Below are 24423 nucleotides of genomic sequence, written 5' to 3' on the forward strand. Positions count from 1 at the left end.
CTAAAAAAATTCAATAAAGGGGTTCAACAGCAGACTATGTCAAGTGGAAGAAAGGCTCATGTTCCTTTATACATGAAGGAACTAGAAAAGAGAAAATATACGAAGCTCAAAGTTAGTATAAAGAAAATAACAAAGATCAGATTGAAAATAACTGAAATAGACTAGAAACACTAGAAAAGATCAAGCCACACAAAAACACTATGAGAAATTAAAGGCTAATATCCCTGATGAATATACATGCAAAAATACTCAACAAAGTATTAGCAAATAGAATTCAACAGTAACTTAAAGGATCATATACCATGATCAAGTGGGATTTATTCCTGGGATGCAAGGATGGCTCAACATAGGCAAAGCAATCAATGGGATACAACACATTAACAAATTGAAGAATAAAATCATAAGATCATCTCAACATGTACAGAAAAAGCACTTGAAAAGTTTCAACATCCTTTCATCATTAAGAATTCTCAAATAATTGGGTATAGAAGGAACATTCCTCAACAGGCTAAATATGAGAAACCCACACCCAATATCATATACAAGAGTGAACAGCTGAACACTTTTCATCTAAGATCAGGAACAAGACATTTTTATTCAACATAGTACTGGAAATTCTAGCCAGAGCAATTATGCAAGAAAAATAAATAAAGGAGATCCAAATAGGAAAGGGAGAAGTAAAATTGTCTCTATTTGTGGGTGATACAATATTAAATATAGCAAACCTTAAAGACTCCACCAAAAAAAAAATTAAACTAATAAAATATACACTTAAGTGTCAGGATACAAAATCAAAATACAAAAATCCGCTGAGTTTGTATATACTAACAATGAGCTATTAGAAAGAAAAATTAAGAAAATCCTATTTGCAATAGCATCAAAAAGAATAAATTACTTAGAAATAGATTTAACCAAGGATGTGAAAGACCTGTACACTGAAAATCACAAAACACTGATGCAAGAAATGGAAGAAGACACAATAAGTGGAAAAATATTTCATGCTCATATATCAAAAGAATTAATATTGTTAAAATGTCTACACTACCCAAAGAATTCTACATTCAGTGCAATTCCTATCAAAACTCCAATGGCATTTGTTTTTTTTATTTATTTATTTACAAAAATAAAAAATAAAAATCCTAAAATTTGTAGGGAACCACAAAAGATCCCAAATAGCCAAAGCATACTGACTGAGAAGAACAAAGCTGGTGCATCGCATTTACTGATGTCAAAGTATACTACAAATTATAGTAATCAGAACAGCATAGTACAGCATTAAAACAACACATAAATCAATGGTACAGAATAGAGAGCACAGAAACAAATCCATGTATACCTGCTCAATTAATTTTTGACAAAGGGACCAAGAATATACAATGGGGAAAGAATAGACTCCTCAATAAATGATGCTGGGAATACTTAACAGCCACATGCAAAATAATTCAAGTGGACACCTATCTTATATTGTACACAAAAGTCAACTCAAAATGGATTTAAAGACTGGATCATAAGACCTGAAACCATAAAACACCCAAAAGAAAACATATGGAGTAAGCTCCTTGATATTAAACTTGGTAGTGATTTTTTGCATTTGACACCAAAAACAAAGGCAACAAAAGCAAAAATAACAAGTGGGACTACATCAAACTAAAAAGCTTCTGCACAGCAAAGGAAACCAACAACAAAATGAAAAGGTAACCGATGGAATGGGAGAAAACATTTACAAAACACATATTCAATGAGGGGTTAATATAAAAATATACAAACTTATACAATTCAGTAGCAAAAAACAAACAAACAAATGAAACCATTATATCGAATGATATCTGCATGTCCATGTTCACTGCAGCATTATTCACAACGGCCAATGTATAGGAACAACCTAAGTGGCCATCAAGAGATGAACAAATAGAGAAAATACAGTGTACACACACACACACACACACACACACACACACACACCCACACACAGAGGAATATTCTTCACCCTTGCAAAAGTTAACCCTACCATTTGCAACTACATGGATGAACCCGGGGGAGGGGGGGTGATGCTAAGTGAAATAAGCCTGAAAAGCAAGACAAATACTGTGATGGTATTACTTATATGTGGAATCTTAGAAGAAAACCAAAAAAAAAGTCGAACTTATAACTTATAGCAACAGAAAGTAGGATGGTGGTTGCCAGGGAATGCGATGTGGAAAATAGAGATAGGTAGGTAAAAGGATACAAATTTTCAGTTAAAAGATGAGTAAGGTATAAGGATCTATCCATAACGTAGTGACTATAGTTGATAACACCATAAGTACAATTACAATTTTTAAGAGTTGAACTTAAAGTGTTCTCACCAAAAAAGAAAAAAAAAGTTAAGTATGTGAGGTGATGGATTTCTTAATTAACTCAATTGTGGGAATCCGTTTACAATGTATACATATATCGAATCATTACGTTGTACAATTTAAATATTACAATATTTTGTCAACTGGACTTCAATAACGTTGAAATAAAGGCTGCAAAAAATATGCAGGTATAAATCTAACATAATATGTACAATATCTATATGAGGAAAACTGTAAAATTCTTATGCACAAAATCAAAGATCTAAATATGGGGATAGATATTCAATGTTCATAGATAGGAAGACTCATAATCTTTAAGTGTCAACTTAATCTATAGAGTAAATGCAGTCTTAATGAAAATACCAACAAGTTACTTTGTGGATATAAACAAACTGATTCTAAAGTTTATGTGGAAAGGCAAAAGATCCCGAAGAACCAATATGATACTAAATAGGAGCATAAAGTTAGAGGACTGACACTGTCCAAATTCAACACTTTCTAAAAAGTTACAATAATTAAGACAGTGTGGTAGTTTCAAAAGACTAGATAAATAGATCAACAGATTAGAATAAAGAGCCTAGAAACAGAACCATACAAATATAATCAACTGAAAGAAATAATGGCTGAAAACTTCCCAAATTTGGGAAGAGACATAAACCTACAAAAAAAGGAAAGGCAATTCAATAAAGTAAGGGTAGTCATTTTAGCTAGTGGCACTGGAACTGAACATCTGCATGCAAAAAATGAATTTTGACACTGACCTTATATAAATATTAACTCAAAATAGTTTATAGACTTAAATGTAAAACACAAAATTATAAAACATCTAGAAGATAACATAGGTAACCTAGGGTGATGTGTTTAAATACAACACCAAAAGCATAAACTATGAAAGAAAAAAACAAAAACAAAACTGGTTAGTTGGATTTCATTAAAATTAAAAATTTCTGCTCTGCCAACGACAACATTAAGAGAATGAAAACTACCCATAGTCTGGGAGAAAATATCTGCAACATACTTATTTAATAAACATAATAAACAAGACTTGTATCCTAAATATACAAAGAACTCCTAAAACTCAACAATAAAAAAATCAACAACCCACTTAAAAACAGGCAAAAATCTGAACAGAGATTTCCACAAAGAGGACATACAGAAGCCAAGTAAGCAAATGAAAAGATTCTCAACATCATAGGTCATCAGGGAATTGCAAATTTAAACAACAATAAAATACCATTACACATTTTTTAAATGGCTAAAAACCAAAACACTGACAATACCAAAAGCTAACAAGAATGTGGAGCAATAGAAACTCTCATTCATTGTTAGCTGGAACGCAAAATATTAATAGTCACTTTGGAAGACAGTTTACCAGTTGCTTTAAAAGCTAAACATAGTCTTACGCTATGATCTGGGAATCACACACTCCTAGGTATTTACCCAAAAGAGTTGAAAACTCTGTTCACACAACAATCTATATGTGAATGTTTACATGAGCTTTATTCATAATTTTCAAATAGTGGAAACCCAGATGCTCTTCAACAGGTGAATGGATAAGCAATCTGTCGTATATCACACAATGGAATATTATTCAGCACTAAAAAGAAATGGGCTAATAAGCCACAGAAAGACGCAGAAGAGACTTAAATGCATATTGCTTGGTGAAATATGCCAGTTCTAAATGGTTACTATGACTCCAACTATATGCCATTCTGGAAACGGTGAAACTGTAGAAACAGTAAGAAGATCTGTGGTTGGCAAGGGTTTACGGGGAGGGGGCAGAAGGATAAACAGGTGGAGCACAGGGAAATTCAGGACAGTGAAACTACTGTTCATTATACCGTAATGGTGGACACCTGACATGGATTTGCCAAAACTCATTAAACTGTACAACACAATGAATGAACCTGAATAATGTAAACCATGGACTTTAGTTAATAATAATGCATCAATGGTTAAGAAATTGTAACAAATGCACCACACTAATTCAAGGCACCAATGCCAAAATTACACAAACGTTTAAACTATCTCACAAAGACTTTAGAGCCAACTATTATAAAAAGCTCCAGCTAGTAAAGGCAAACACTTGGGAACAATGGAAAGAAATCAGAAATCAAAATTATACAAGCAATACCATTTTCAATAGCACCAAAAATTTTAAAAGGAAAAAAAGAACTCATATATAGCTAACAATATATATACAGGGCCAATATTCAAAACTACAAAATGCTGAAGAAATCAAAGACCGAGGAAAATGGAGAGACATACTGTATTTGTGTATTGGAAGACTAAATGTAGTAAAAATGTAAATTCTCCCCAAATTTATCTATAGATTTAACTCGATACCAACCAAAATCTCAACAAGTTTTTTTTTTCTGTAAATATAAATTGATTATAAAATGTATATGGAAAAGCAAGAACTAGAAGAGCTAAAACAATTTTGAAAAAGAGCTAAGTAGAAGGAATCACACTACCCAAAAGTCTTTTAATGGCAGAATAAACAAACTGTAGTACATGCATACAATACTACTTGGCAATAAAAATGAACTACTGATATCACAGCAACTTGGACGAATCTCAAAGGCATTATGGTAAGAAAAACAAAATCCAATCTCAAAGGTTACATACTATATGATTACATTTATAGGAATTCTGTACATACTTAAAAAGACAAAACTGTAATGACAGACAGATCAGTGTTGCCAATGGTTAGAGGCAAGGAAAGGGTGTAACTATAAAGACATGGTATGAGGAAGATTTTAGAGGTGATGAATCTGCTTTGTATCCTAATTGTTGTGGCATTGTGTTAAAATGCATAGAAATGTAGACTCACAAAGTCAATTTTTCTCTACATGAATTTTAAAATATTAACAAAAAAGATACAACAAATACATAATCATGATACACAGAATATGCTTAGTGACAAAAGAAAGGCAAAAGTATTGTTGAAAATACACAATGTACAACTTTGGCAGAAAATGAAAACAGTAGGCTTCTAGGGGAAGGCAGACTTCAAATAAACACAATTTGAATATGTAGAATTTGGAGATGCAATGCAGGTAATGAAAACGGAACGAGCAAAGTGATCTTGGTATTTATTCCCAGCAATGGATTCCAAGACTATGACATAAAAATTCTTTTTTTTCTTTTTACTAAATTTCACTAAATTCTTGTTTATTTACTAAACCACCACAAAATGTTTTAAATGAGTTCTTATATAGTTAGAAAAAAAAATGTTATTTTCTAGAATGCTGTTAAAACCCCTCTAAATGTAAATGACTTCTTATTAAATGTTCAACTTGGTAGCTTAATAATTTTTATCGCACCATTATCTTCCAATTCTTTTAGTAATGGAATGTTTCTTGGAAACCTGGTACATACCGTGTTTCCCCAAAATATAAGACCGGGTCTTATATTAATTTTTGCTCCAAAAGACGCATTAGAACTTATGTTCAGGATATTTCATCCTGAAAAATCATGCTAGGGCTTATTTTCCCGTTAGGTCTTATTTTCAGGGAAACACGGTAGTACAGATCAAAGCAGAAATGCTCAGGTTGAAACATGGGTGGAAGGTCAGAGCCTTTCCCTTTAACCTGTACACCTGGGTTCCACAGAGGCCACTGTGAAGACCTGGCCTTCAGGGTGTCCCCCTGATAACTCCTGCACCCAACTGACACCATAACTAATTTGTCATATTCTGAGTTTGTTTATCATATCTCCAGTTATAGTTGTAGTATTTTTTTTTAAATTAAATATCTGCTTTTTTTTTTTCTCTTTTTTTAAACATTAAAATAAATGTAGCATTCTGGTCATATTTAATTCTATCATTGCATTTTTACTTGGCTTTATTAAACATTTGCCATTATGTAACATAATTGTTTTGCTCTCTTAATGATCTTTACTATGGAATGTAAAACAATAAAAAAAAAGACCTACTTATTTTTCTCTTCAGTTAACTGTGCATAAAAAAAATCTTGATCATTTAATGTCTTTATATTTTATTGTTTTAAGTTATTTCTCTTTGGGCAACAGATTATGGAATTTTAAAAAATTTGTTTTTCAATTACAGTTGACATTCAATATTACATTAGGTTCAGGTGTACAGCATAGTGGTTGAAAATTTATATAACATATTAAGTGACCCCCTGATAACTCTTGCACCCAACTGACACCATATATAGTTATTACAATATTATTCACTACATTCCCTAAGCTGTACTTTATATCCCTGTGACTATTTTGTAACTGCTGATTTGTACTTCTTAATCCCTTCACCGTTTTTACCCAGCCTCCCAAGCCCCCTCCGATCTGGCAACCTGTATCCGTGTTTTCGTTTTTCAGATTACACATATAAGTGAAATCATGTTATTTGCTTTTCTCCGTCTGATTCATTTCACCAGCACAGTACCCTTCAGGTCCACACATGCTGTCACGAATGATTTCCATTCCTTCATATGGCCGAGTAATATTCCATTGTATACATATGAGTATGCCATATCTTCTTCGTCCATTCGTCTTTTGATTGGAGCATTTAATCCATTTAAAGTAATTATTGATAGGTATATAGTTATTGTCATTTTAGTAATTGTTTTCTGATTGTTTTTGTAGTTCTTCTCTCTTCCTTTCTTATTCTCTTTATGTTGATGACTTTCTGTAATGTTTTGTTTGGATTCCTTTCCCTTTATTTCTTATATCTCTCTTGTAGACTTTTGGTTGTGGTTACCATGTGCCTCATATATACCAAGACACATTGATGGTCATCTGTTTTAAGTTGATGGTCACTTACGTTTGAACACATTCTAAAATCACTGCCGTTTTTACTCAACCCTTGCACATTTGTGTTCTTGTCATTTTATACTTCTTACGTGTGTTTGTATCCCTTAATTTACTATTGTTAATTTCACATGATCTTCCTACTTGCGCCTTTTAACATTTGTATGAACTCGACTCATAGTGTTGGTTTATCCACTGCTTTTATTATATGTTTGCCTTTGTCAGTGAGAACATTTTTCTTTGTAATATTTTCTTATTCACATCTTTTCTTATTTCTTCTTCTTAAAGAAGTCCCTTAAACATTTCCTGTAATACTGGTTTGACTGGTTTGGTGGTGATGAACTCCTTTGGCTTTTTCTTGTCTGGGAAGCTCTTTATCTCTCTTGTGATTCTAAATGATAGCTTTACTGGGTAATCTTAGTTATAGGTACTTGTTTTTCAACACTTGAGAATTTCCTGCCAATCCCTTCTGGCCTGCAAAGTTTCTTTTCAGAAATCAGTTGGCAGTCTCACGGGAGCTCCCTTATAGGTAACTAACTACTTTTCTCTTCTGCTTTTAAGACTCTCTTTGTTTTTAACCTCTGGCATTTTAATTTTGATGTGTCTTGGTGTGAGCCTGTTTTGGTTCATCTTGTTGGGACTCTCTGCACTTCCTGGATTTGTATGTCTATTTCCTTTGCCAAGTTAGGGAGGTTTTCAGTCATTATTTCTTCAAATAGGTTTTCAATCCCTTGCTCTCTCTCTTCTCTTTCTGGTACCCCTATGATGTGAATGCTGTTATGCTTGATGTTGTCCCAGAGGTCCCTTAAACTATCCTCATTTTTTAAAATTCTTTTTTTCTTTTTACAGTTCCAACTGGATGTTTTCTGCTACCTTGTCTTCCAAATTGCTTATTCAGTCTCCTGATTCATTTACTCTGCTGTGGATTCTATCTAATGTATCCTTCATTTCAGTTATATTGTATTCGTCACTTCTGACTGGTTCATTTTCTTTGGCGAGGGAGGGGTTCTTTCTCCTTTTTTATGTTTCCTATCTCCTTATTGAAGTTCTCGCCGAGATCATCTATTCTTCCCCTAAGTTCATTGAGAATCCTTATAACCAGGGTTTTAAACTCTGCATCTAGCAGATTGCTTGCCTGCATTTTCATTATTTTTCTGGAGTTTTGTCCTGTTCTTTCCTTTAGGGCATGTTTCTTTGTCTCCTCATTTTAACTGCCTGTGTTTCTATGTATTAGGTAGATCTGTTACATCTCCCAGTCTTGGCAGAATGGTCTTATATAGGTGTCCTGTGGGGACCAGTGGCACAGTCTCCTGGTCACCTGAGCTGGGTGCTCCAGGGGTGTCCCTTATGTGGGTTATGTGTGCTCTCCTGATGTAGTTGAGCCTTGACACCAGTTGGCATGTCAATGGGTGGGGCTGACCCTCCCTCAGACTGACTGCCTGTGATAACTGGCTCTGACTATAGCAAATGAGCTGTTTGTTGTGCAGTGGCTGACCCCATGGAGCAGGATTCACGTTATCAGGGCTCTGGTGCCTGCCAAGTCCACTCTTTGGGTGTGTCATTTGTGGTGCTTATTGGGTGGTGCTCCAGTGTGGTTTGAAGCTGGTCACCAGGTGTGTAGGTTCTGGGGCCTCTGGAGAGGCACTCTTTTACAGGCCAAGCTCTAATTTTTAAAGCATTCAATTTAAACTAGTTAATTTCAGAACATTTATACTTGTTCCCCGGTTTCTTCTAGCATAGAAATTCTGAAATGACAGAGACCTATATAATATTTTTCTTCCCCTTTGTATCCCACAGCAACATTTGCCCATTTGATAAACAACATTGTTTTGCCTTCTTCTCACTATTTCTTGAAATGTATTGTGTGGCGGATTTTCAGTAGGTTTTACCACTTTTCCATCTACCATTCTCCTAATACTTTATAGGATAAAAGGTTTATGTAAGTAATACGCCATTCTCAATTGTAATACATTTGACACTGGAGATCTATGTTACACTTATAACACATGATCTTTTAATAGAAAAAAGATAAAATATAATAGCTTTTCTTCATTCTCCAGAAATTGAAATTGTAACTCTGTATCACCATAAGTGCTCAAAAACATGTATTCTAATATATTATATTTTGTTCATTGTTTTCCTTATTATGTATATACTCCAAAGAAAACTATTTTAGTATAAAAATTAGCATTGCAATATCTAATAAATATCTTTTCCCCATGAAAACACCTAAAGGTTTGCCTCTACATGAAATGCTACATTTTTTTTCATAAAATCATCTATAGGTATGCAATAAATCACTATTATATAATATCTTGAAATAACTGAATAATTTTCAAAAACTATATTCCCATTAAAATAATATACTTGGGTATCTGAAAAAATTCTATAAGGAAATGTTTTATCAAGATTCCACTTATCCAAGTATTTTTTATTTATTTTACTCTTTAAAAGACCTAGTTTTTCTCAATAGTGTATCTTTAAATCATTATCCAATTAAAAAAAAGACATGGTCAAGAATAATTCAGTATTTGTAAAACTATCAATTTTTACATGATGCTTATTAAAATTATACCATAGGGATTTAAAGAGGCCTCTTTTGATTTTTCTATTGCTTACTAGATTCAAAATAAATACACAGAATCCCTATAAACTAAACAAATTTACCCATTTTTGAAAACGCAGGAAAATCCACCACATTTTTATCATCAGTTTGTATCACTATTGGTTGCCTATTCTTACTTTTCTCTTCATAAAAAAACATTGCTTGATCTAGGTATAGTACATTTTTAATGAATTTTTCCAGTTCTTAACATTAAATTTACTATAAATATCAGATGTTCTTTCACAGATTTTGTGAACGTAATAATATTAAAAACATATCACTGATGCTCTACACTTCGAGTTGTCAATCTGAATGAAAATCATACCATTAACATCATCACTAACAGATTTCTTAAATTAGCTGCCAATACTATCAATTAGATAGTTCACTGTTATGTTAGAAATGAGCATGTCATAAGCATGTCATTTGCCACTATTTTCTCTGGCTAGGATTAACTGAAAGTGTTCTTTGATAAAGGACATCAATCAGTACAGCAAAGAGATCTGAGTTCAAATGTAGATAAATTATTAAAACTGTGGCATGGAGGCAAATTACTTAATTTGTTAGCCCTCAATATCTTCCTTATTAAGTTGTTGGGAGAATTAAATGAAGTAATGCATGTAAAGAATTTAACACAGAGCTTGGCACATACTAGTGAGAGATTTTACAGCAGTTGATAATGCTGATGATTTCCTAAAAGAGATAAGAACTGTCCCTAGCAGTTATCAGATACCACAGATACATATGACCCATATGCTACTCCTTACCAGATTCTCTTTCATTCTTTTTTATTTTTCTATGTTCTATGTTCACGACTACCTCAGTGAGGCTTTGGTAACATTACCTATAAGAATTTCATTAGGTGGCACTAAGAACACCTACAATGGAAGCTATGCTCTCCATGAGCCTCTTTCACACATGTTGTAGCTTCCAATTGCTCTTGTTTGAAATAAATTCGTGGGAAAGCTGCCTTTACTCCACACTAAGCATAGGAGAGAAAAATGGCCAGTGTCTCTGGGGAATAATTAACAATAGACAGTTTGTTTCATCTTCATGATAAAATACAGCATCCCTATTAAAAGGCAAATTCATCATTCCCAAAAGTTAAATAGAATGACACTTTAAAAGTAATTCCAGCTGATTAAATTTAGAGTTCTGAAAAAAAAAAATTAATTCATGAATATACTCTGAATCTTTCATTTGATTTTAAAATGTATAAATGTTCATTTAACTTTTGAGCCTTTGCCTCTCAGTGTTCTATTCTCAGCTAGTCAAACAAGTGGTAGCAGGCATGCTGGGCTCAATAATACTGCCTCTCATATTTAAACTCTTTTTTACTTGGATTGCAAATTAAAGACAGTCTCCTGAACACTGACACATTTTCAGTGATTGATTTTGCAAAATGTGTTGATTTTTCCTACACTGTTTTGCTTCTGTGCGTGTCAACTTTGGCCTTCTTTTCTTGCTCCTTTGCAGCGCTGCTGTCTTTTTGAAGCCATTTTCTGCCTGACATGAAAAACGTACATTAAACTTCATGACTAATTACACAGATAGAAAATTCCTGATCTCCAATACAAAATAGCGATGCCTAGAAACTATAGCAAAAGCTTCTGCTGAGTATGTACAAAACTCTTGATCAAACCTTTCATTTACTTGAATTAACAGAAATTCCAATAACTTCTTTTCCATTAAAGTTTTGTTTACATTCTGTGACAAGTAGATTTTTATGCTTGTTGCATACATACAAGTCAATCCATGTAACAATAAACACCATCCATTTCCTCTACACAAGTTTATACTTGCCATTAGGTCTACTTCAATTGAGTGCTACTCAGAACTGTTTTATTCTAGACAAAAAACTGTTTAGTCTTAATATCCACGTTTTAACTCTCCCTACACTACACATGAGCAAAGCAGATTTTCCCCAATAAATCCTATAACCTATGGACTAACTACGCGGCTTCTTGTATTTTAAACATACGCTTGAAAAGAGAATGAAGATACATCTCCCCCGCATCTCCCCAATTCTCTAAATGATTCCTCTATATCTAAAAGTACAGTGCTTATATGCATACCACATACTATAGCATATAGAACACAAAATCTCATCTCAGATAACTAGTTGTTGGGAAATTACTTTTCCATAATGAACTCATTCTAGAGTTAATTTAACCAATCATTTTTGGAAAATTATCATATGCAAGGCCTTGTTTAAGCACCACGAGAGAATGCCTGCAAGGAGTTTATCATTTAGTGTTGGTGGTGGTAGTGGCGGGGGGTGTGGGGGGGGAATATACAAATAATAATCATAGGAAATAATGAGATGAGCATGTGAGAGAGCATACTGTGGACACAAAGAGAGAAAAGTTGGGGACACTCCCCTGCTTGCCTCTTTAGCATGTCAGAATGTCCATAAGGCCTACCAGTCACCATTTGTTTTCCCAACTGATCGTAGCAGCAGTCTCCCCACTCCCAGTCTACCAAATCTAGGTACTCTGCTCTGTTTGGCTGTTGCTTGCATTTTTGTTAGACCAACTCTGCTCTGTCTCTAGTTGTTGTTAAATCTCATGCAGTTACCAAGTGCAGTAAATGCATCCCAAACCACCACACTACCATTTTGGGAAACCCTGCAATGACTAGCAGTGTACCAATTGGCTAGTCCAACCCTGGTTATGAAATTTTAGTTGCTTGAAAATGATGTTTCAGAATGGAATGATGAGAGGAGGAGGAGGGAAAATAGCCACACTACTCATCAGAAATGTCCACAATACTTAAGCAGAGCAAGTTGGATGAAGGTCCGCACATGAGCCAAAGCTTAGAATTGCATTGCCTTTGTTGGCTCATGTCACTTCTTTAATTAATGTCACTTTCTCTGGTTTAATATCAGAGCAAGTGACAAGAGTGCTTCTGGATGAATTGTGTTTTCTGAGGACTGTATGGCATACTCTCCCGCAGTCTGACAGAGGGACGTGCCAGTTTTCTTTGGCAGTTACAATGCACCAGCTTTAGTTTTAGTAGTTTAATTTGTGGCAGTTATATGTTTTGAATACGTTGAAGTATTCACAACGGTCTCATGGAATCTGTTTCATAGATAAAGTTTACACAGTGGAAAAGAAAAAGCAATGGCTATAAGGTGATTAGGAAAAGCCTCTCTTGGCCACAGCTGGTCTTATCGGCATTCCTGTAAATTTAAGAGCATTTAGGGGATATGATTGAAGTGATCACAAGGAATGATGCCCTCCTTTTTTTTTTTTTTTTTTGCCTAGTTCTTTCATTGGTGTGAGACGATCATAAGGAATATGATATTTAGAACTCAATTTTATGCAAAATCCATTATTCAAGAAGTGAAGTTTATATACATGATAGACATGCAATGAAATACATGTTAGAATAGGCAGCTCTGTTACTTATGCATTAAGTTGGTTCTAACATTTTGGTAAACTTAAGCTTTTATTGATATAAAATTCAGAAGAATTTCTGTATTGAGGATAAAGGACTAAACTTTTCCTTTCGTTTGTTAAAGATCTGTTTCGGGCTGAAGTATGCTGAAGGGTTTTTATTTGGAGTTTTTCCTTCATCTCTTTTACACACTTTCGTGAAGCCTCATCAGTTCATGGTGAGAGCTGCCACCAAGGAGCTCTTCCAAACTTTGCCTGCCCTTTCTAAATTTAGGGTTCTTTACTGCAGCAGGTTGAAGATCTGGCTTTGATTGCACCTGGCTCTGCTGGAGAACAGAAATATTCATCTCCACTGAATGCATGCTGCTTAAGTGCTGGAGGCACTTGCAGGAGAGTAACTCTCATTGGAAACTTCATTACAATACTTTCTCTTCCCTACATGAAGTAGTAATTCTCATTCACCAAAGATAGAATTTGCCTGACACAGCCACAGGAGCTCCTGTTTGACTTTCAAAATTAATCAACCTCTAAGCTAGAGTAGAAATGGCGTGTCCTTTAACCTTAAGCACAAAAAGCTCTCAACAGACTGCAGTTTTTATATCCCTGGATGGAAGTTTGGGCCCCTGATACTTAAACTTGATGCACATACTGGGTTTCTGGCAGGCTTTTGCCCATACCCATCTGCTAACCTGGCACTGTGCCCATTCAGAAGGTGTGATGCCAGTTTCAATAGGGCATAGGTGCCAATCAAAGAAGGGTTTGGAGGGGCAGCATGCAGAACGCAGCAAAAGTCAGCTCTTCTGCCAGAAGATCCTCCTGTTATCATATAATGCCAATGAAGGGCCACATGCTTCATTGCCTGGGATCACATTGCATCTGTAGATGTTTCTGGCCTTCAATGGATGTCTTTCTACGGAATCTTTTTTCTCAAGTATTACTTGATTGGAGACGTTAAAGAAAAGTCTACCTGACTAATTGAAGGCCATCCTTTTAAAAGAAACAAGGGGAATCGTCAACAATTGTCTTGAAATAATTGCTGAGCTTTCTGTCTTTTCTCCTAAAATAGTCTTTCACTTCGATACTGTAATGTGTGCTCAGTCCATGTAATGGAGTTGTAAAGGACAAACATTCTAAAGAAGCACTGATTGCAAAACCAAGTATGTAAGCAGTATAACACCCAAATACACTGTGCATCACTGTTAAGTGTGGGTGGTAGACAAATTGCCATCATCTAAATAGCTAATTTCTAGTGAATTATCCCTTTAAGAACTTCAGAGCTTTACCTCTCATTTATTTTATAAACATAGATATTTCTGCGTCTCAGAAGGAGGACCATACCTTCCACTATTTACACTTCTTCTTCTATATCTAAAGAAAAAACCCTAAAACACTTTAGAAACAAAAGTCTACCCACATTTCATAAGGAAGTGAGAAGCTCTCAAAAGTTCAGAATTTTTCTATTGCACGGCAATAGAGGTGAGTTCATTTCATGAAGAAGAAATTTCCCTATAGCAACTGGTTTCAAATTTTAAAATCTTGACCACCGTAAGCAGTTACAAGATAGTAACAGGTGCAGTAGAAGAGACATTATATATAAATCACTGAAGAACAGAAGAGTTTGTAAGCCTTCCCTTAAGGCAAAAGAGTTCGACAGTAAAAACTTTGAAAATGAAAACCATAATATATGTTAAAAAGGTCAGACACTCACAGACAACAGTTTAGTGGTTACCAGTGTGGGGGAGGGTGGTAGAAGAGGGAAAAGGGGTCAAATATATGGCGATGTATTATAGAAATGTACACTTGAAACCTATATAATTTTATTAACCAATGTCACCCCAATGAATTTAATAAATAAATAAGATCAGCCAATTAAAAAATGAAAGAGACAAACAAAGGGTAAGTCTTAGAAGAACTCTCCCTTTTTATACAAAGAACCCAAACTTTTGTAAATACTTACATTTCTTAACTGATAAGTAAATAAACATTGCTCTCTCTTTAAAAACTCAAAATTAATAGCTTATGGACAGCACACACAAAATTAAAATACATCTTCTAGGTACTCTTATTTCTTGTGTATTGGTTCAACAAGTGTATTCAATTCACAAAATCCAAGTAATCCCTTCCTCCTTTGAGTTTATATCACCTACTATCTCTCTACATCTTCATCTGGGAACTAATTTATCACATACATTATAGTGTCTAGTACAAGTTATCCTTATTTCACATTTATTTCCTTCTTCTTTTCACCCCCACAGCATTATTTGCAAAATTTCCTAGTAACAGCTGTAGTAGCACCATAGCATTGCACTGTGTCAGATAAAACTGCTTATCTCAAAGGCTTCTCTATAAAATACTGCCAAAATAATATTTAATACAGCAATGTATAGTGAAGCAACGTGTTCCAATAACTCCACTTTGTCGTTAGCCTTATTAGGCTCTTCTGAACATTATTCTGCATACCTTAAAAATCAATCCATTATAGTTGACTAAAAAGTAAAATAAGTAAAAACCACACATGCATAAATCTTTTCTATTTCTTCATAAATAGGTTTCCTTAACAATAAAATATGTGAGTTACACTTTGACAATTTCTAAAAATCCTAGTACTCCTACCCTCTTCTCTGCCCTCCCCAAAATTTCTTATATGTTTCTAAACGGCAACATTGAGCTAATCTGAGAGCATGACCAAAAATGTGTGACAGTCACTTAGATATGTAAGATAGTCCATGGATAAATGATTTAGTATTAAGAATTCACCAGTTAATATTAATTATAAATATGTATTATTCTTCATAAAAGATAATGCCATTGATTTACTGTCAATAAAGCATACATACAATTCTTTTAGATGACATCATGATAGTTAACTTGTCCCAGCTTTTCTTGTGAAAATCTTACAGAGTACATCTATAAGATTACAGGCTGGAATTAAATGTGACATCTATAATTATGGAAGAGAATAAAGCAAATTGGCTTGTATGGGTTAAGTATCCCAACCTCAGTCTCAATCTCTGAGACAAATAACTGTTGAACATCTACTTGGTGCTTGATATTCTACAGATGCTGAATAGTCACCACTATGCTCAACTTCAGAAAACTAAAACTTCTACAGAAAAGTCATTTCCACTTTTACTGAAATAATAATCCTGCAAAGGAATCTGGCTGCAGTTTATTACCTATGATTCTGTTTTTCCGCATTTTTGACTAACTTCTGAAACCTGATACTTTGTATGTAAAGCAGATAACAGCTTAAATGAGAACTTTTTACTATGTCATCATGGCTACTCTTGTAAATTTTGGGGTAGGGGAATAGATATGGATCAGAAAGTAAAACGTCATAGTCTTCCATTGACATTCTCTATGTTCTTAGTTTTACCACATTAGTAGCTGAATCTATCACAGTCCTTGGCAGGATATATGGGAAACTCCTCCAACAGAAGTCTTTGTCACCATCTTAATCCCCTGTGGTAACAGACACTTGAACCTACAGTTCAATTATCACGGAGGATGGGAAATTCTAAATAAATAAATTAAGTTTAAGTACTTACCAAGTTCCAAATTCTTTAAAAACATTATCTCATTTAATCCTCACAATTATTATTACCTATTATACAAAGTAGAAACAAAGACTCATGACGAGCTGAAAGTCACACAGTTTTTAATTGGCTTACTGAGTCAGGTCAGAATTCAACCCAGATTTCTCTAATACCAAAAACTCTCATTTGTGTGATTCTATAAGAGTAGAATTCAAACTCTCAGTTCTCTGTCCATCCCTGGAGTCTTAGACAGTTTTTCACTTATTTCATGTTAAAATGACAGCGATTTTCCCCATCCCTTAAACCAGTTCCCTTTCTTCCTTCCCTCTGCCTCCTTTTCATATACAAAGAAAAGAGCCTTGACTTAGTTCTTGCATTCAAACTTTTCTTTCTTGTAACTATTTCTATTAACGCTACAGGCACATTATTTCTCCAAGTCAAGAGTAAATACCAAACTTCTCTGCCCTTTCCCCTTTACTGTAAGTTGCTGATTACTGAAAGGCTTCAGGTATTGATCTCAAAGCTAGAGAACAGTTGTACAGGCACGAGTTAGACATAGAGGCTAGTTTCTCCTCAGCCTTAGGCAAGAAATGCTGATGAAACAGTGCATCTGGAAAGAACAATACCTAAAAAGAATGTAGCTGGACAAAGGTATTAAGGAAAACTTGAATTTACCTGCTACTTCATTTACGTCAGAAGTGATAAGAACCAGGGTAAACTGCAAAAACCATGATACCATTTCACATGGATTTGATTAGAGAACTTTGAACATAATAAAAACTAAGTTTCAAGTTGTTATTGCTGATGGTATCTCACTAAAGAACTGATTCTATGATTCTATGAGTGCCACTTTTGATGGAACAATGACAACATTTGGAACACACATCTTTATTACATATCTTAAAGTATGGAGCCTCTTGAAATATTTTTAGGTCTTTCTCTAATGGTGTTCACTTGCTAAACTCCCAGGATCCAACTTCTAAAGTTTAGATAGTAGAAGGTCTTGCACACATATGGAACCTTGAAAACTATTGTAAAACAAATATTGTTCTGATACTGAGGAAAAAATAAGTATAAAGTATGTGGTACTTTGACTGAACGAGGAAAAGATTTTTCTGTATTTGAATAGTGACAAATAAATCACATGTCTAAGCAAACAAATCCCATTTTCACAACAGGAACCACACAATAGTATGTATACACATATATGTATAGACATACATATGTATATGCGTACAGACATATTTAATTTTAAACATGCCCTTATATTTAAATACATCCTCAAACATATTTACACTTAAAAACAGGTAATAAAATCATTATGATCAATGCTTTTCTGCAGTTCTTTGAAGTTAATCAAATAACTCAAACATTAGAAAACTGAAAGTACATCTGATAAGCTGTGGGATCCAAGGCTATATAGCTCAGCCACATCGGAAATAATTTATTCACTCCGTATCTCTGACCTTGAGTCAAGACAGTATAGTAGAGACTTTAACTCTTTACTATACAAGAGAAATCACTAATTCAATGTTTCAACCAACACTTATTCTACAGGGAATTCTATTCTCTGTGGACTCCAAGTATTTTCATGGTCTTCACCTGCACCATCGTATACGGTAGCCACTGGCTGTATGCAGCTATTGAGCCTGTGAAATGTGACTCGCTACATTCTGGACTTTAAAGACTTTAACTAAAAAAGTAAAATGTTTCTTAAATATTGACAACATGTGGGAATAATAGTGTTTTAGATACACAGGATTAAATAATATATAGTATTGAGATAAATTTCACCTGTTTCTTTTTACTTTTTTTAAATCAGCTCCTAGAAAATTTTAAGTTACGTATGTGGCTTGCTAACCCAACTAAAACTATATAACCATTGAGCAGTGCTGCCTATGTCCCTCAACCTAGTACTCAGAATGATAGCATTTTTCCAAGCAAGTTCAAATCTTTTAAATGGAGAAATCTTTATTTTGACCACTCAGTCTTTTTGTGTTGGTCTTATCTTTCCAACTACTTTAGACACTGAGGTGATTTAATAACTTACTTATTGACTGAATTTCATTCATTCGTTCAAAACTACAACCTTAATTTTATTAGTTTTATCCTTCATGACCCGTAAAACATGCTTGTTTCTGACGGATGGCAGAATATGCTACCCTAAAATATGTCTCTTTGGCCTAAGAATTACAGTTGACCTTTGAACAACAGGGGGGTTAGGGATGAGGATATCCCTGTACAGTTGAGAAATCTGCATATAACTTTTGACTACCAAAAACTTAACTGCTAATAGCTTGTTGACCGAAAGTCTTACCAATAACATAAACAGCCAATTAACATATATTTGTATGTTATATGTATTATATACTGTACTCTTATGATAGAGAAAAGAAAATGTTATCAAGAAAATCATAAGGAAAATACATTTACAGTATTTATTGAAAAAAATCCCTCTATGAGTGGAACCATGCAGTTCAAACCCATGTTGTTCAAGGGTTAAGTGTATTTTGAGCTTAAAGGACTTGAAAAATAGCAAATGCAGAGAGAGGCTTTCTCTGAACTCCCATTATTTGCCTAAAGACACATCCTCCCAGTAAAACTTCAACTGTTATAAACCCCCATCAGGGGAATTTCATTAACCAGGAGAGATTGACTCATGTCACTGGAGAAGAGATTGGAAGTTGACACCAGTCCTTAACTTTGTTACAAACTATCATATACCCCATATATTCTTTTAAGGGCCCATTCATCTTTCCTAAAAATAATTTACTCTCCTGTATGTGGCCTACATCCCTTCTTCTGTTCCCCTATTAAAATGGTATATAAGCTCTAAAATGTCACTGCTTTGGGGGATATCCATTTTTTTCCTGTGATATCCCTGTGGACATAACATTGAAAATTAATAAGTTTGTATACTCTTTTCCTACTAATCCATTTCATAAACCCAGCTATCAAATCTAGGAGGGCAGAGGGAAAATGTTTCCTTCCCTAGAGTTTGAACTGTTTAATAAGGAACCCAAGATTCCCCAGAGGTATTTTACCAACTTTTTAAACTCCTACAGAAACAGATATAATTAGTCAATATATTTACAAGAATTTATCCTTGAGGGGATTTTTTTTAAATCACTAATATTTATCTTATTTTATTCATTGAATCCAGTCTTGTAATGGATATCCCCTAATCATTAAATGACTGATTTAAGGTAGCCCTGAATCAGCCTTTCAAATTTAACATAATTAAAAAAAAATTAAGTGTAGTATAAAAGCATACTCAAATAGGGCTCCTTACCTGTACTAAAGAACACAGAAAACAATACTGAGTATCTATTTTTACAGTTATCCCAAAGACCGCAAGTAATTAGTACCACTCTAGGTATACAGGAAAGAAGTTAATTCATTCATGTAATAGATGCCTTGAGGTATTAAGGCTCGATTCTGTAGTAGAGCCTAATTAAGAAATGACTAGAACCTTGTATTACTTAAATATTAATGATTGAGATTTACAAATGGAAAGTATTTGTATTTATACAGTTGTGGTTTCTGAGCTGTAAAAAGCAATGTTTCCAGGAAAGCACACTCTCAAAAATAAACATTAATATTTTGTTTGGCAGGCTGTGTAATTATGCTCTGAAAAGACTTTTAAGACTCATTAAGAAAAACATGGACAACAAGGAGTGGGGTCTGTCATGTCTTGAAACTAAACATTCTATTAAACATTAACTATCTTCATATTACTTAATAAAATACACTTACTCTATTTATTTCAAAGTTTCAATTTCAAAATAATATTAAGCAATCAGAGTTACAATCACACATATAAACATATTTGGTAATTTATAGTTATACTTTACCTAAATATATCAATCCAAATCCTCCAGAGCCAATCATCTTGCCCAGCACCCATTGTTTTCCTTCCATATCATCCAGAACCTTGCCTTCTGGAAGTGGAACAGGAAGTTTGTATTTCTCATTTCTTCTTGGTGGCATCACTTCTGCTGGCAGAAGGGGTGAGATAAGTGATTAAAAATAAAAACAACAGCAATAAAAAAAGTCCAGTTAAAATACATTTCTCAAAATGTCTTCTAGGGGTCACTTTCCCAGGTTCCTAGAAATTAGGATTCTGGAGTCAATTGAGTTTTGGTAAAGTCTACACACTATATTCAAATTGGAGATTCACATCCAATATTGAAATCTAAGAGGTGCTAAAATAAAAAAACAAACCTGTTAAACCTCACTTTATTCAACAGTTCCAAAATTCACTTAGGGGGTCTATAACAGTGCAAAATATACCATATGAGTTAACAATTTCCAATAACAAAGAGAAAATACATTTTATATGCTCCTTTCACTGAGAATGCTAAGTGTCAAAGATAAGAAGGTCTACAGTCACTATAAAAGAACACAGCTTTAGATTGGGAAAACACAGAAGATGGTAACACTGTACATACACTATGGCCAAACACAGTAATTGACATGGAGAATTTGTTAAACGGAGTATGTGTTAAAGAGCAGGGGGGTTTCCTGGATTTATAATGTAGCAGAGCTCTAGGCCACTGGGTAGTTTCAGAAACCCTTTTACACTCCTCTTTCAACTTCCTCCTTTTTCTCTATACCTGGCCCCTTCTCTGCTCTCACCAAAGTTAAAACTTCCCTGCCTTAGAGATTAATGTGGTAGTGCCAACAACCAAAAGCATAGACTCCGTAGTATAGTCACAAAACTTTAATCAATCAATTATGATTGTATACAGATTAGTGAATTTCACAATTAGAGATTTGGAGCTGGAAGAGGAAATGTCTCAGGAAGGAAAATAACAGCATATATACCTGAAACTAATTTATATGTGAAGGTAACTGTAATCCTCTAAGTATTTCCAAAGAATTTTTACAAACTGGTGAATGCGTTTGAATGAAAGTTTTTGTTGTATCACCTTCCGAATGAGAAAGTCTGTGTTCCTTTTAATAGGTGTTCCCTCCTTCACTTACAGTAATCCAACGCCCTGCTATCATTTACCTAGATGCCAGGTCCCAGGAAGAGCAGAGGAACACAGCTGAAGTCTTTAACAATATTCACCTGTCTTCCTCCTAACGCGAACAGAAGAGAAGCTGGGACGTTAGATGGTGAACTAAGCTTAAAGTAGGTTTTGTGGGGTGTTCCCCTTTAACCAGTACTTTATATACACTGGAGTCCAATACATGTCTGCTGATTGAAAATCTAGTCTCCAAGAACAACTTTTCAATAGGGCATAAATCCTAAGTAACTATAAAGAGGATAAACAGTTTGCAGCATCGGATCTTGAGACCTGAAAAGTAACTGATATAAAATGCACATCCTGGGCTCGGATCCCGACTTCACTTTCGCACAGGGAAGCAACAGCCTCCCCTCAAGGCCAGCGCCTTACACTGGTGTTCTTTCTGCTTCTGGGTTCCTTCCTAGGGCTACGATGAGAAGCGCTCAACATGAGTTTCCGGGGACAAACCGCTACCCAGAGGCATGAACACAGGCAGGACTGGGCTTGCGGTGGTCACGGCAACGGCCCCTGAAGGCGGACGCAGGGGCGGGAGCAGCGCGGCCCATCACCTGGTTCGCCCCCAACTCGGCGGCCTCGGGACGCGAGGGCAGCCCCGCCCGAACCACCGCAAAGCCTGCCGGCATCTGGAGACTAACTTCCCGCCTGATGCTCTGTGAACCGGCGAAAGAGAACCCCACCCGCTTCCCCGCCTAACTCCTCCGTCCCGCGCTTTGGGCAAACGCGAGTTGAAGGGGGCGCCGGGTTCTCGCTCCGAGTTAGGAAAAAGTAAGGAACCAACCACGGAAGCAGGGACCCCTCTCGGGCCGGTGTCTCACTCCGGTGGCAGTTCTTCCCCGGGCCTGGTGCGCTGCACGGGCCGGGCCAGCGGAGAGCAGAGCACGTTAGTGCCGGGTCCCGGCCGGAGCCCCTGGATCTGGGAACGAGAGGAGGCTGATCAGGCCCTTGGCGTCCGCGCCGCCAGACCACGCTTGACGCTTCCAGCGGGCCTCTCGGAGCCGGGCGGGGCGGCGGGCCTCCAATCCTGCGGGGAGGCGGGCCCTGCACCGGAGCCGGCCTTCGGAAGAAACCAAACTAATACCTTCTCCGCAGCTGGGCGGCTGCGCCGGGCGCGCCGGCACCGCCTCGATCGGGGCGGATACTCCCGCACAGGGTCCGGCGGAACCTCGGGCAGGCCGCGATCCGCGCCTGCCTTGCAGAAGCCTAACCGGACTGTAGAGGCGCCGAGGGAAAGAGGGAGAAGCGGGTCTAAATCGAGAATAAGAGCTGTAGTATTGCCATTGACCCTCGCCCTCCAGAGTCTAGAGGATGAGCCATCGATCGGTTTCGTGGCAAATAAACTGGGCGTACATTTGTGTAGGAGGAATTTTAGGTCTCTTGTACCACGATCTCAGTACCTGGAGCTTCCAACTCAGTGGGCAAGTGTTTACTGAGCACTCACCCGATAGCTATCATAGTATACTGGCTAGGCCCTCAGGAGCAAGACGCCTGGTGTAAGTACGAGTGCCTGGAGCAGCGGTTAAGTTCTCAGACGCATATTGGCTCAGGACCTATTACTAGTTGGATAATATTGATTAAACTGTAATTCCTATTCAAAATTTCAATTTTGTTGTCTGTGAAATGGAATTAACTCTAGTTACTTAGGTTATGAAGTTTCTTAAAGAAAAAAATATTCTGGGACTTATGGTTAATGAAGACTTTATTGAAAACTTTTGCAATAGGAGAGAGCTACACTACTAATTCCAGATAAAATAAAGAAAAGTGGGAATTAATAGCCAGGGAGCAAGGGGGGAGTCAGTGGATGGAAAATTGCTAAGAGGAAACAGCAGGAGGAAGGGGAGGATTCTGGCTAAACTGACTTAGCAGGATGCTTGCTAAAATTGGACAATGTAGAGAGATGATGGAAGTTCAAAAGTCAAAGCCTAGTTGAAAAAGAGTCCAGGGAACCCTACATAGAGTCTGGTCAAGGAGAGGATCTTTATCAGGTTATTAGTTACGAGATTATTAAGGTGACTGAGAGAAATAGTTTTCTAATGCATAATAAGGACTCATAGGGAGCTTATAATATTTTAGGATGAACAAAACAAATACTCAGAAATCAATTATTAAATAATACACCAGTTTCCTATGTATGAAGTCAGTAGTTGCTTCGGATGCAAATACTGAAAGAAAAATCAAATGACTTTAATGAAATGAGGTTTTAGGACTTCCTACATCTATCAGACTGTCACTAAATGGCATGAGAAGACATTTCTTAAAAAGCACTTGGTGCTACAGATATAAAAGCATTTTTAAAGAAACTCAACACATCGCTTCTCGGCCTTTTGGCTAAGATCAAGTGTAGAAACTCAACAGTCTATATGTAGAATAATCGTACCCTTTCAGGCAGTCATTCACAAATCCAACAATGTCCATTCTTATTTCCACAAACTGTGTATGTAACAGATGCTATTGACTACCTATCCAAACATCATATGGGCATTTGAAAAACATTGCAGATTTGTTTAGGTTTCTGCCCACCTCTCCAGGTTACATTCTTTGGGGAGATGCAGCTCCAGCACCACAGAACAGATGACTCTTGCAGGGTCATACATGGCTCCTCTCTTTCACATCTATATCCTAGCATGTCAGTGTCATAGTCCTTTCAGTCTGCTATAACAGACTACCATAGACTAGGTGGCTCATAAACAACAAAAAATTTCTCACATTTCTGAAGGCTGGGAAGTTTATGACCTAATCACCTCC

General features: G+C 35.9%; 1 protein-coding gene and 1 pseudogene across 4 annotated transcripts in view; one reads left to right on the forward strand and one right to left on the reverse strand.

The window, feature by feature from the left end:
• Nucleotides 1–22599, reverse strand: part of VRK2 (VRK serine/threonine kinase 2) — a 96519-nt gene extending 73920 nt beyond the window's left edge. For 2 of the 4 annotated variants that reach the window (XM_019717191.3, XM_074332004.2), the window contains exons 1-2: nucleotides 22460–22599; nucleotides 20503–20643 (exon numbers count right to left, since the gene is read on the reverse strand). In XM_019717191.3, coding sequence (XP_019572750.2) covers nucleotides 20503–20638 — 136 coding nt within the window. In that variant the 5' untranslated portion in view covers nucleotides 20639–20643; nucleotides 22460–22599. Of the gene's footprint in view, nucleotides 1–20502; nucleotides 20647–21662; nucleotides 21706–22459 lie in introns of those variants that run through there. The other 2 variants (XM_074332005.2, XM_074332006.2) reach the window with 2 other exon arrangements.
• A 1387-nt stretch (nucleotides 22600–23986) lies between these two features.
• Nucleotides 23987–24060, forward strand: LOC141572012 (U2 spliceosomal RNA; annotated as a pseudogene).
• Nucleotides 24061–24423: the final 363 nt, after the last annotated feature.

The sequence above is a fragment of the Rhinolophus sinicus genome, chromosome 2, assembly GCF_057876585.1.
Source record: "Rhinolophus sinicus isolate RSI-liver-muscle chromosome 2, RSI-T2T, whole genome shotgun sequence".
In the NCBI taxonomy this organism is placed as follows: domain Eukaryota; kingdom Metazoa; phylum Chordata; class Mammalia; order Chiroptera; family Rhinolophidae; genus Rhinolophus; species Rhinolophus sinicus.